General features: G+C 42.4%; 1 protein-coding gene across 1 annotated transcript; it reads left to right on the forward strand.

Moving 5' to 3' along the window:
* Positions 1–12,138: 12,138 nt before the first annotated feature.
* On the forward strand, positions 12,139–14,076 carry LOC139433158 (uncharacterized). Its single transcript, XM_071202036.1, has 2 exons — positions 12,139–12,183; positions 12,818–14,076. The coding sequence occupies exon 2, from the start codon at positions 13,144–13,146 to the stop codon at positions 14,074–14,076; it is 933 nt and encodes a 310-aa protein (XP_071058137.1). The 5' UTR covers positions 12,139–12,183; positions 12,818–13,143.
* Positions 14,077–14,682: the final 606 nt, after the last annotated feature.

Consider the following 14,682-nt stretch of genomic DNA (forward strand, 5'->3'; position numbering starts at 1 on the left):
TGTACCCCATGATGTGTCCATCAAAGGGTGGAATATTTCCTTGTGGCAGCGTCGAGAGAAGTTGTTGTTTCACAAGTATCCTCGTCAAGCTGCTTTGATTTTCCAGTATTTGAATCATGTGAGACATGCAAGGCTTTAAAATCAACCGAAAGTTCGTTAAACTTCAACATGTTCCCTTTGACTTCATCCAGATATTCCTTATCGGTCATTAGGTTGTTCACAATGTGTTAAATGCGAAGCTTTTCCTGATCTTGATGAGCGCAGCTGCGCCGCAGCCTCATCTATGTCTTTAACAGGTGGCAAGTCCACCTCATCAGAACTCGCCATTTTAATCCAATATAAACTTCCCAAAAGTCTTCAAAATGTTTAGAAACAGTTCTTGTGGCTCCGTTATCCTTGTATTTTCAACACTTAACTCAGGTTACTTCATACGTTCATTTATAAGAGGCTGTATTTCACCACTGCTCTCTTTTTCTTCGTCACAGAAAGGTTGACAAATAAAAGATTCACTGTCCATAAACACAAATATCAGCGGTGAAATCTGTTTCTAAACATTTCAGGTATTTCTTCCAAACGAATAATCCTTCAGTGATGTTTGATTTGAAAGCGCATACCTCCTCCTAAGTGTTTCTTTGTTTGCTCCGACACGCGTTTGCTCCGACACGCGTTTGGTCCGCCACGGGTCGGCGTTTCCTTTGTCTTAGATTCCTACGATCCCTTTGATCCTCCAATAGTCCTCGTGTTTCCAATCATAGCTCGTCATTGACTAATTGTAGTGGCCAAAATCCCGAAAGGTTTTTCTTGTAACCTTCACCACCTCAACAGTTAATGTTCTTGGCCAGAGGCGGATTTAGGATTGTAGGAGATCTGGGGCTTAGCCCAGGAGTTGTTGGGGGGGGGGTACAGGGGTAAAGTGCTATTTTTTTTTTAAATATTGAAGTTAAAAGCATCAATCTGGTGCACTTTGAGAGCAACATTAACCCTACCTTAATAATACCTTAAAGGGGACATATCATGCAATATTTGAACAATATATTGTAGGGCCATACCTATATAAATTATATAAATAGTTTTTCTTTCAAAATACCAAACAGATCCTGCATTTTAGCCATGCCTCATTTCGCTCTATTTGCTCTTTCCAGCGCTGTTTTTGCAGGGGGCTGATTCTGTGAGCTGCACCACGCCCCCCTGCAGGAGAGGGGCGCGTGCTCTGAGATCAGCTGCTGGGCTGCAGCGGGGAGAAGAGGGGGAGAAAAAGAGTTCTCCGTCCTCCGTGTTTTATTCTTATATTATTATATAGAGTCGTTATTCATTTGTTTTAAAGCTCAATAAATAACAAAGAAGACCTTTGACCGGCACTTTTCTAATTTTGTCCGGAAGATTTAAACTTTAATGGACATGTTGACCGGCGTAAAAAAATCTAACTGAAACTCTGCCGCACGGTCCCCTCGTCCCTTGGAAGAGCCGGAGAGGAGGGTGTTTGTCATCTGCTGGTGGACTACCGGAGAGAATTACAGCGAGGGAGGGATTGCATTGAATTACAGCAGCGGGAGCAAACGCTTGCCTCGGGGAGGGAGAAAAAGAGCCAGAGCGGAGAATAAACAGAAGGGCAACCATGGCAACCATGCGCGGGAAGTCTTCTTCGCTGCTTTTGTGGCAGACTACAGCGCCACTTACAGGCCTGGCATATGTACTACAGCGTCTCCAGCGCAATGGCCGGCCGTGGCCCAACCCCACATTCCCCTGATAGGTGGAGAATTGACCAATAAGCGGAGCACCACTTCTGTGACGTAGAAAATAATTCAAGATCAGTCTGTATCAGATCCGTTGCAGCCCCGTTTTTAGAGATTTGGGTATGGAGGAAAAGAGAGAGGGTTGTGTTTTCTGACACTTGGTGAGTTCCCTGGAACACCGGGGACTAGGGGTGTAACGGTTCACAGAAGTCACGGTTCGGTTCGTACCTCGGTTTGGGGGTCACGGTTCGGTACAACAAGAAAAAGCAAAAAAAAGTCCCAAATGCATAATTCCAGGTTTGTTGTTATTTACTTTTGAACAGTAGTGCAAGTTTCAGTTTAAAAATAAGGAACTCTGACATTTTGAATAATTAACTGTATTAAACAGTTAAAAACAAACCACAAACAGTACCACACACACTCAGATGACCATAGTATCTATAATGGCTGATGTCAAACAAAAAGGTTTCATCAAGCTGTAAAACTAAAAAGAATGTCTTGAAAATATTACATCATAAATAATAAGAAAGTGTTTCAAGAACGCGAAGTCGTTGAAAAAATATGCCAACAGCTTCCGTTATTTATTTTGGTCTCTCGGCTTTCATGTCTATTGGCTTCTTAAAAACAGCGGGGATCAGCTGTTGAACTGCTGTTGTCTTTTGCCGGGCTCCGGTGAGTGGCACATCTGGGTGATGCCTGCTGATGTGATTTAGCATGTTTGGCGTGTGTTCCCATTAGCATACCGCACCGCTATCGAACAACGCCGACACACCGTCCTCTTCTGATCCACTGCGCATTGCTTATCGTTTTATAGATCTATTCTCATCCACCATCTTTGTTTGTGACGTAAAGAGTGTAAGAGTCACGTTTCTGAATCGGGCACTCTGAGTGGATGCAGTCACAGCCAATCGGATTCAGAGGGTTGCCTGTCAGTTCCGTTGCCTGTCAGTTCCGTTGCTATGGTTCCGTTGTTATGTGTACTGAAACGAGAGCTGGTATAATTCCACGCGCAAAAACAAAATAAAAATTGGAATACGTTATTTTAGTGTCTTAAAAGTAGACTGAGGTATGAAGGGTTAACGTTACATCTTAGAATAATTTTTAGTCATGTTCTGTATACATACTAACAGGGTATTGACTTAGTGTGGTTTATCTTGTTGTCGCTGCTTTTCATTTAAACTGAGCTGTTGTGTTCATCAGTAAAGTGGAACTTCTGTGTGAACTATTCATATCTTAAACTGCACTGTAACTTTTTATTCATCTATTTTTTCTTTTAATGTTTCTTTTATTATCTTTTACTGTTTTTAAATGCCTTTGTCTGAATGTCTTTCATTTTTGTAAAGCACCTTGAATTGCCTTGTGTTGAAAGTTGCTATATAAATAAACTTGCCTTGCCTTGCCCATGTTTACTAGCTATAAGATTAACGTTACAGTACATCACTCTTTTTCACTGAAACAGAAAAATGCACTAATCAAGGTTCCAAATAAATCAAAACAAAATAAACTTAAATGCGGCTCCTACAGTTGGCGTGGCCTGGGCCTGGTGGTGGGGCCCAATGTGATATATTTCCATGGGGCCCAAAATCCCTGGCATGTATGGCCAGAGGTGTGATTTCCTTGTTTAGCGAACAATAAGTGTGGCTTGATATTGAGTAAGAAAAAGGTTGATAAACGCTGTGAGAATGGGTCTGCAGAGAGAATTTCGCCTGCGATCCCAACTGTTATCAGCCTGCAGCAGGGAGGAGAAATCAGCTGAGCTGCCTGCATAGAGTGTGTGTGTGAGGAAGTCCGTGGATTGGTCAATCGGAGCACACTGGGCTCACAGGGAGGGGGGGGCAAGAGCTGCAACGAGCCGTTTAGTGGAGAGAGTGAATACACGTAGTTTACAGAGATGCTGTATGCCAAACAATGTGAGTTTGGAAAATTGCACAGTATAAATCTATTCTAGCAGACTTCAACAATGGAATTATGATCAGTGGAAATGGCCATGACATGTGACCTTTAACAGAGAGATCTTCACATTCATACAACTGCAGGCATTGTGAGATTGGAAGGGCTTCTTATGGCGCGTTTCCACTGCAGGCCTCGCTCGGCCTCGCTCGGCCTCGCTCGGTTTGGTTAGGCCTTATTAGGCCCGGCTCACTTTAATGCTGCGCTTCCATTACAGTTTAGGAACTGGGGCAGTTACTATAGTAACGCAGTGTAGGCGGAGCCGTGACGTCATATTCAATGAGAGCCCCAGAAAAACAACACAGGCGTTAGCTCTTAGCACTCAGAGCTCACAGCTCACAGCTCTTCATATCTGTTCAGAAACTAGACACAAGTTAAACAAGTACAAACCACAGACTGTCTGTGTCATGGCGAATACAGTCGCTGGTTTATTTATGTCTGTATAGGCCGTTGTTGTGAATGTGGACGGTCGGAGCATATATAACGTTAGCTTAGCCAAGCTACATTTAGAAAACACGCATTTTAAAAAGGGTTTTTTGCCTGCCGTCTGTCTGCAGACTTGTCAAAGCATGGTTTTTACTAACCGGTATCAGTATGTTGTTACTTCGGCATAAAGCAAACAGATATTGTTCTAAACTGTATTAAAGTAAACAGGTATTATCTTGAACTGTATTGAAGTGAACATGTATTATTTGGGACTGTTTTTAAGTAATCCTATATATATAAACCTTCTTACATACACTTTCCCAGACACCCTGACACACACAATACACTCCCTGACCAAGATATCAACACACACACACACACACACACACACACACACACACACACACACACACACACACACACACACACACACACACACACACACACACACACACACACACACACACACACACACACACACACACACACACACACACACACACACACACACACACACACACACACACACACACACACACACACACACTTCCTCTTACCAAATACACACACATGTCCTTTTCAAGGTTCTTTTTGGGGCCAATGTTTGATACTAATATATCTGTGTACAATGTTTGATTGTTTGGGAAAGAATAGTTTGTGTGAAACCTTCCCTGGGAAATTAAAGGAGTGAAGTCCGGTGGAAGATAAGCAGTGACTGTCCGCCCCAAAATGTCCATATATACTGTTGTTTATTCATGCACGGGGCCCCCTGTTTCTGACTGGCTTGTCCCGATACCTGTATCGCACAGCAGTGGAGCGGGGAGCCCGGAGTGCTCTGTTACAGGGCACTCTGTATTTTCGTTTTATGCCGGTGTTTTGAACTCCTTTTCTTATTAATCTGACCAGGCTCATCTAACGGACGGCGCGGAGCAGAGCTGGGCTTTAAGCCACCACAACTGTGTCTGCTCCTACAATTTGGTGACCCCGACGTGATGAGTGCTGGTCTATAGGAGGACCACCGACAGCTAGCGGACGAATTCAGTCCAGGGGAGGACACCTGGACACCACTGACAACTACACCAGGGCGTCCTACATGATACAAAGGTAAAACAGATACCTGTTGATTACCAAAATCTGTGATTGGCTTTGCTACAAAAATGTTAGAGTTGTCATCGGCGTTCTCAGTGTTCTTAGTCACGGTAAAGAAATACAATACTGTAGATAGTGTGTCTATAAGAGTCAGGTAGAGCATTCCTGACCTATAGAGCACTAGGTGACTATAAGAGCCTGGAGGAGCATTCCTGACCTATAGAGCACTAGGTGACTATAAGAGCCTGGAGGAGCATTCCTGACCTATAGAGCACTAAGTGGGTGTAAAAATACAGTGCTGTAGATAGTGTGTCTATAAGAGTCAGGTAGAGCATTCCTGACCTATGGAGCACTAGGTGACTATAAGAGTCAGGTGGAGCATTCCTGACCTATGGTGCACTAAGTGGGTGTAAAAATACAATACTGTAGATAGTGTGTCTATAAGAGTCAGGTAGAGCATTACTGACCTATGGAGCACTAGGTGACTATAAGAGTCAGGTGGAGCATTCCTGACCAATAGGGCACTAAGTGTGTGTAAGAGTCTGGTATTGCAGTCCAGTACCTTAGCTCACTAAAAAGAGAGTAAAGTGAACCAGCGAGGTCTCCGTGAGGTAGTCTAGTCCTGCACGAGTGACTCGCTGGGAAAATTCTGTGGACTATAGGCTGACAAAAAGCTGAAGTCGATATTATATGTGGATATACAGGAGGAGACACTCAACTTTCAAAAATCTATTTGAAATGACCGGATCTCGCAAACTCTTGCTGTGGGGTTGATCTGAACGGCTAAAACGTGACGATAAAGGATTTTTTTGGCTTGGGTTAATCTCCATGTGAGGGTCACATCTCTAAAAGAGAGGTGTCGAAGCACTCTCAAAAGCCTGAATTATCTGTTGAAATAATACATCGCACAAAAAAGCCGGACAGAATGTATAAGGGAATAAACTCTGTGTCATTTGTTACGTCAAATCTGTGTAATAATTGAGAAAAGAGAGCATAAGTGACATAGTGATTTGCAGAGCTGAGAGCTTCATCAGACAGGGGAAGCTCATTTGTGGTCAGCTGCTGCCCTCTGTTCTTCAATATTCTGTGTTGCTCCACGTTGAAAACTTTGAATTCAGACTGTGTGCACGTCTGAATTAACAGGACATTCAAATAAATAAGAATAAGGACATTAAGAGTAACGACAAGATTTGTCCAGTGTATTAATAAATACAAGTGAACACATATTAACCTAGTCAGATAAATAGATACAAAGTCATTCTTGTTTCAAGGAAGCCCCCCTCCTCCTGGAATGCCTGTTCCAGCCGGGGTGTCTGTGAGAGTACCCACACCCCCCCTCCTTCTTTTTTCTCTCTCCTGTTTGCTCTCTTCTTAAATGCATGAAGAAAGAGCGTTGAATTTAAAACAAGGAGTGAATAATCGAGTGGTCTGAAGTTGGAGTGGATAACATTGAAAATTAATAGATCAATGTGTCGTAGATATTTCAATTAAATCCAAAACCTTTATTTATCCAGGTAAAATCCCATTGAGATCAATGATCTCTTTTTCAAGGGAGACCTGCATTTAAATAAATAAGAAACATTGCATTGTGAATTTTACACTATTCGTCATTAACTGATAATCTTACTTAATTATATTTCAGAGGAACTTAATTGCATACAGTAACGTTGAGGGAAAGTAGAAAGTAGTTTGCTGAGTATATGAAGTACATGCAGGTTAAAGTTTGATTCAAATTGAATATAATAGTGGATTATTCCACCTAGATTACACATAGAAAGATGATAATTTGTTAAACATTAGATAACAAACTCACTGTAAGAAATATATATTGTAATGTTATTTAGGAGTTGTATTGATCTGTTTGTTGATTGTTCTGTCTGTTGGTTGTCATTGTTGATTCGTAAAGACCTTGTTTTATGTTGGTAAATGTTTTGGTATACCAATAGTTTGTTGTTAGTTGTTGAAAGAAGCCCCCCTTCTCTTGAAAAGGCTGAGAGCTCCAGCCGGAGCCAGTATTTGTACTTTCTGATTCTGTAGAAGAGTAGACCCTTTGTTTCAATCAGAAAAAGAGCAAGCTATTCATCACAATTGTATTTTTAGGTTATGAATAAAACAAAAAGTAGTAGCCTAAGTGATAAGCAGAAGGGTTTTTGAACGCTTGTCAGTCAGAAGGAATCTATTAATGTTTATATGACAGGGGTGCTTATGCCCGCTTCGGTTTTCAATGTCCGCCATCACGTTAAAACAGAGGATTGGTGGCATTTTCAGTTCATTGCTTGCTTCCACACGCCTTTTCCCCTCCTTGTCTCTTTCATGACTATATTTAATGCATTAAAACGATTGTTATCGTAACTTTCTGTGTTTCTAGAAGTCAAACTCACTGTTCACATTACGGAGTATATTTCCGGAACGCGTTCCTTTCAAAATAAAAGCCACAGGCCACTGTTCACCAGAGATGCCTTCACAATAAAACAGTAATTAGCTTAACAATATATTTAACTTATATTACGTCCTTAAACATTGATTTTAATGCATTACAGTTTTCAAATACGGCACGGATTGAATACAGTTATTTGTGTATTCTGTTACAACCTCACCATGCTTGTAACACAACTTAGATAAACAATTTGAAAATGAATAGAATTAACCAAGTAGATAAAAGATTAGTATAGTGGTTAGGGAGGGTGTCTTTGTTTTGCCTATTAACTTAGAACTGAAGTAATAAAGAATAGGCCGACTACTATCATTAGTTTGTTTTAACATTCACATGTTTCAGCATTCCTGACCTCAGCCGTTTTATTTTGTAACCCGTTGGGAGAGAGATTTAAATTGAGTTTTTCTCAGTAGCTGAATGTGATTACAGCAGCATTGGATAGGTGTGCACCACCTTTTGGGTTCTCTGAATCAGTGTGTTGGTGAAGAGTTGCTCACTGCAAACAGAAGAAGTGTGCAAAGAACGCATCTCTGAGGAGATATTGACATTTTGCTTGTGCCTCGTTGTTAAGGCAACAGTGGTGTGAAGAGGTACTGCGGTTTTGGGGGATTTCTGCTGGACAGAGGACAACGTGTGTCTGCCAAGTGATTCCTTCCCTCATCCCAATGCCAGGGAGAGTTTCCTTGGAGCCCACTGACCAGGGCCGGTCCTAGCTTTTTTGGGGACCCTGCCACTGACTACAGCTGCATCACTGACTGTGCTCATTATGACAAGATCTTGAGACATGCTTGTCTCAGATTGTTCTGGATGAATGATGCAATGATTTTACAGCATAATTGTGCAAGAGTTTCCCAGGTGGTGGTGTAGAAACCTTAATGCTTAGTGTTTAGATAAGAGGCTGCTTGTTTAAATGATGGTCTGGAATACTGAAAAGATTAAAGTTTAATATTCTTGGTTAGCAAACAAGACATCTGATTATTATGTCACACATAATAATCTTGTTATAGAAACTAGCTATGGGTAAAACGTGTGGTTGTTATACCATTGTTATCATGAACAAAAGATAAATAAGGAAATAGTATCTGCTTAGAGATGAACGGATTTCATACCCTAGAGAGGATTAGTTATTGTGAATACTCCACAAGGTATCTACTAATGTATTGTAAAGAACTTGAATTGACTTGATAAATAAGTGAAGATAAGAAGATGTATTAACCATAAATTAATCAATTGGTAAATTAAAAATAGCGGTAAAGAGGAAAACTATTAAAGTGAAGTGAACAATCCTCCTAAAACACACTGATGGAAAGGGGGGAAGGCATGATGGAAGTATGCACTAGACTTTAAGTAGTGGGTGTTTGGGAGTTAGGAGTACAGAGTAGAACCATATTCTTCAATCTTTTCATCATGTTTACAAATTATTCTTTTAGAGTTTTTATTCATGTGTGAATTTGGTAGTGTTTTAATTTGTTACAGTATTGATCAGTTCAAAGGGAGAGTTTTAGTAAAAGCTCTATAAGATCAGACAAATATTTCTTTATATAGGTCATGTTGAAGGGAAAGCTAGTTCTAAACAAAATATAGTATTTCAATTTGAGGTACTGGTTTCACCATTGTGGCATAGTTATTACCATAGGAGGGCTTTCGGATGGACATACGAAATGACTTCTGTTTTTAAATCCTTGATAAAGTAGGGAGTAATTGTTGCATGTTCGGACACCCAAGGTTCCATGCACTGTTAAAGAGGGTAACATTGTTCTTTAAGTGCACCATAATTGAAGATAAATTAATATAATGAGTTATGAAATACATAGCAGAGCTTTACAGATCCTGATAAGGTTTTGACTCAAGAAAATAATTATAGGCACTAGTTTCTGATCTATTATACTAGTGAGTTTTGTACCAAGTTGCAGGAAATGTGGGAAACAGCTGTCCCAATGAAAAGTTAGAGATATCTTGAACATTATAGTTGTAATCATGAATTAATTAATGATGGCGCTCCATATATGATGGATTTTTGTGGACAAAGGATACTGGCCTATATGCTGACATGTCAAAGTCTCTGCAGAGCACGACACATGGCCAAAAAGACTGAGACCAACTGACCTTTGACCCTGACCGACAGTGTAACTTGAGAAGGCACTGTCAATGACTGACTCTGGGGTGAACCTGACCAAACTTGACTTTACAACCTGACAGTGTGAGTGTATGTCTGCATGTGATCAGTGCAATGCATGATTTAAAACAATGACTAATCAAGCATGCTTTTGGACTTACACATTATTTCTGGGGCTCTGTGGGAAATGAGAGGTTTCCTACAATTCCACAGAATTGGAACACCGCATTGGTGACCCGTTTCTAATCTACTTGATGATATTTCACTCCCACAGGAGGTGGCTGTTTGCAGAATGTGAAATTCAAACTAAAACATGAAGATTCTGTTTATTTTAGGACTGTGGAAAATGATGGATGTACATTTGTGAATAATGTTTGGTATTTTCTTATAATCCATTATTACCTGAAGGTTTTCTTCCCATACAGGATTTTGTTACACATGAGTTCATGTGTAAAAAGGGGGAGTGTAAACTTCACATCTACATTTTTCAATCTGACCATTGATTGACAGTTTTAGAATTGACCTGCTCCATATCTGGGGATAAGATACTGTTTGATGGATGTTGACATGTTTCTAATATTGATTGAGTTATAACAGGTAACACAGATGCAGAATCAGTGGCCAAGGGGCTACCAGAGAGATGTAAGTCCAGAATGGAATACTGAAGAAGTTGACCTGTGATAATGAAACAATTTTGTAATATTTCAACAGGTATTAAAGTAACTGAGGTTTGAAATGTAGAAAGAACATATTACAGTTAAGCTAAAACATAGTAATGTAATGAGACAGAATTTAATTTAGACAACATCATGTAACTAGCCTGGTAAAGAAGTAAAAGCCATAGACTTTATTGTTTAGGTCATTATGGGGATATACATTTCATCTAAATTCATAATAGAAAGACATTTGATGATAGTTTGTTGGAATTCTGTATTCATACGCAGTGGGGGATCAAAAAGCTGAGGGCCCAGGAGCCCTGAGCGTAGGCTTGAGGGATTTGTATCAGATTTCTCCACACAGGTTGCTGGCGCCAAAAGGGGGACCCAGGAGGCCGACACAGCGGAGTTCGTCTGGCTGAAGGTCATCAGGACAAAGTGGCTCAACCCCAGGCTCTCCGGCCCCGACCAAGTGACCCAGCGGACCTCTCATGCCGTCCGCCTAGGAGGAAAGGGGGACAGCTGGTGCCAGTGTGCGGCGGGGAAACCACCTGCTAGGACCGGGGACGACATCAGGACGGACGTAGCCCTCGCAGAGGAGGTCGACTCGGAAGCAGCCATCAGTGGACCGAAGGAGGAGGATCGTGAGGACATCTCTCCAGCAGTCGACTCGGGAGGCGCCATCAACGGGCCGCAGAAGGAGGATCGTGAAGACATCTCTCCAGCATCGACCCGGAAGCCGCCATCAGCGGGCCGGAGGAGGAGGATCCGAAAGACATCTCTCTAGCAGGCAGCCCAGAAGCTGCCGTCAGCGGATCGGGGGGACAAAGACACGGCAAGCCAGGACGGCCCAGGGAACTCCACTCTCCGCTGAAACAGGTTGATATAGCCGGTGTGGAGTTTGTTCAATACCCCATTTTTTGAGGAACTTTGCTCCAATACCCCATTTTTTGAGGAACTTTGCTCCAATACCCCATTTTTTGAGGAACTTTGCTTCAATATCCCATTTTTTGAGGAACTTTGTTTAATAACCCATTTTTTGAGGGAGAAGCTGCCCCTTCCCCTTTGTACCAAATGCCCTTGTTGTCTTATGTAGTGGAACATTTTATTATTATCATTCTTATTATTATCCTTATTATATCTTTCATATGTTTAAACCAAATGCTTCTTATTTCCTCTTGTTGTGCTTTTACCATTATTATTCTATTATATTCTCTTATGAGTTTCCCAGTCTCTGCAAGGCCACAGCTGTTTCAGCAGACTGGGAGACTCATACACAGTCACACAAAGTTCCGTTATGCTATCTGCAAGGCCAAACGGTGTCTCATAACAATCTCCCCGTGTGAACAGGGGAGTTATAATATTCCCACTCTTTCCTTATATAATCTCTGCTTTTTCATTGTCCTGCGCACTCTCGGGCAGACTTTCCATACTCTGTCCGACCGGTGACAATTATTATTATGTCGTGTATTTGAAGCTTCAAATAAATAACCAAAAGACAGCTTTGCTTGATTCACCATTTATTTGTTTTGATCTTTTGACTTGTACTCTCCAGAGCCGTGTTTGGGAGCCAGATTTCCATAACAAATGGCGTTGTCGGCAGGATCTCTGTATGCTTGATCGGGGAAACCTCTGGACGCTGGTGGGTTGCTCCGGGATCTTTTGGTCTTCCTCTACCTCGACGGAAAAAAAAAACGTACGGGACGAGGGGACCAGCGTGAGGGGTGGAACCGATTGACTTCACGAGATCCAACGAACTCAAAGGGCTTTCAATACTCGGTGAGATGTGCAAAGTCTAAATTGTTTAAAGTTAAACGTAATTAAAACTCCATGACATCAGGAGAGGGACTGCTCGAAAACAGAGATATTTGGCATATCTAGCATCGACGGATGAAAAATAGTGTTTTGGTGACACGGAGTGTTTTGGTGACACTTTAATAGTGTTTTGGTGACACGGAGTGTTTTGGTGACACTTTAAAAGATTTTGCTATGGGGGCAAAGCAGGGGAGGGGGTATGTACAGCCTCCTGAGGGTCCGATAGTTGATGTCATGCGAGCAAAATATGGTGAAGAAAGTCTGGCTAAATTAAATATATGGACGGAAATGTTCGGATTTCCTCAGGGAGGTTCTTTGAGTAAATAAAAAATTAAAAAAGGGATAAATTACAAGAGTGTGAAGATGGAATGAAGAAGAAGAGTACAATTAAAGTAAAAGACTTAGAGAAACTAGACACTCATAGAAAGTGTGTAAAATACTGGGAGGATGAAGCAGAGTGCCGTGAAAGAAGGCAATTGGCCGCGGCAATAAAAAAGATACAGGCTGAGGATAAAAGTGCAAAGGAAGAGAAAAAGTGTTTTGTGTTTCCTCCTCAACATAAACTACCCTCTAGCTTCCCTCTATCCTCTGTTCACAGGCGTGCGGGACCCTCTCCTCGACTCAGGATTTCCATTCCCTCCTCCACCTCTCCATCTGCTGCCTGCTGAGGAGGCTCTTGGAGGGGCTGCTGCTGCTGTCAACATACCAGACGCCGCTGGAGAAGCTGCACAGCAGGACAGACAGAAAAAGGAAAGAGACGAAGAGAGAAAAGAAAATGAAGAAGAAGAAGCAAGACTGAAAAAGATCCAGGACAAGAGAGAGAAAAAGGAGAGAGACGCGAAGGAAGCTGAACTCTACAAAAAAGGACGCCTCCGCTACCAGAACGACCAGGAGGACGAGGAGAATATTACTGTCGCCTGTCCTATGATACAGGTGGCCGGACCTGATGGTCCTGCATTAGTCTATCGCCCATGGACCATAGCAGAGATGAAGGAGATATCAAGAGATCACCTGCCAGATGTTGAGTTAGGAGGTGCTAAATTCGCTGCAGCACTTCTCATGTTCTGTAGACAATTCACCCCTACCATGCCGGAGATAAAGACATTGTTGACTCTGAAAATGGGTCCGACACACGTCAGCCACTTCACCGAAATACTGAGAGGTCAACAGCACATGACAAAACCCGAGTGGGATGATGAGCTGAACGCTACCTACCGTGATGTTTTGGGCCGCCTAGAGACTGCAATAACTAAAAAATTCCCCGTCAAAGTCGACATGGCAAGAATCTATGCATGTAAGCAGAACCCGGAGGAAACAGTAAATGACTATTACCACCGCTTAGAACAAGTGTTCAAGGAGAATAGCGGGGTTATCAAACAAGAGCCGGGGGCCGAGCCACAAACAGAGGTGGGAGTGTGGGAGACACACCTCAGCATCGCTTTCCTCAACGGCCTATCCCCGGCTATCTCTGCATCGGTGCGAAACTCCTGCATTGGCGTACTGGACGGTGCCCGGCTGGAAGAAATTCGCCGACATGCCGTGCATGCCGAGAGACGGCTCTCAGAAGAAAAGGCCAGTGAAGAAAAGAAACGCCGGGACCGCAAAGACAAGGCCCAGCTGACCATGGTCCAGGCTGTCACAACCACCTGGACCCAAGGTGAGGGCCAGGGCAGAGGGAACCGGGGGGGTTTTCGTGGCCAGGGAGGAAAAGGCAGAGGACGGGGAAGAGACCGCAATAATCGCTGTTTTAACTGCGGAGAGACGGGTCATCAGATCGCTAACTGCCCACACGAGAAGCAGAAAAAGAACTTTCGCTCGGATAAATCGGATCATAACAGACAAAATTCTTCGAACTGACGGAGGGAGAGAATGGAGGAGGTGGAGGTTCGGTTCGAGGAGACGGACCCCGTGCCAACCACATCAAACCAGGGAAGTGACACACACACACACACATCATACACGCGATTGAGAAATTGGAAGAATTAGAGAAAATGTCTGTGATTAAAGAGGGTACATATTTGAAATATGACACGGAAAAAGCATTTGAGAAATTTCCCACACTGACCTTAGCTATAATGGGGGTTGATATTACATTTCTGGTTGATTCCGGTGCTACGCACTCTGTGCTAAAAAGGGCAGATCTGCCAGATTGCAAATTTAGTGGAAGATTCATTCACTCGATAGGAGCAGGGGGGGTGACGGTGAAGGAGAAGTTTTCGATACCACTTCAGTGTAAAGATAACGGTGGTGATGATAACCATCCATTTCCAACAACAATCAAACACAGTTTCCTGTTATCATCTGTCTGCCCAATAAATTTACTGGGACGAGATCTGATTCTCCGTTTCGGCTTAGACCTCATTTCCACAAATGAGGGGCTCAAAGTCCGACGACCAACTCCATTGATGGTTCAAAACCCCACATTTGATGGTAAAGAATTACTAAATGTGTACCAATGGCTGT

Source organism: Pseudochaenichthys georgianus, unplaced genomic scaffold (assembly GCF_902827115.2).
Source record: "Pseudochaenichthys georgianus unplaced genomic scaffold, fPseGeo1.2 scaffold_1002_arrow_ctg1, whole genome shotgun sequence".
Lineage (NCBI taxonomy): Eukaryota > Metazoa > Chordata > Actinopteri > Perciformes > Channichthyidae > Pseudochaenichthys > Pseudochaenichthys georgianus.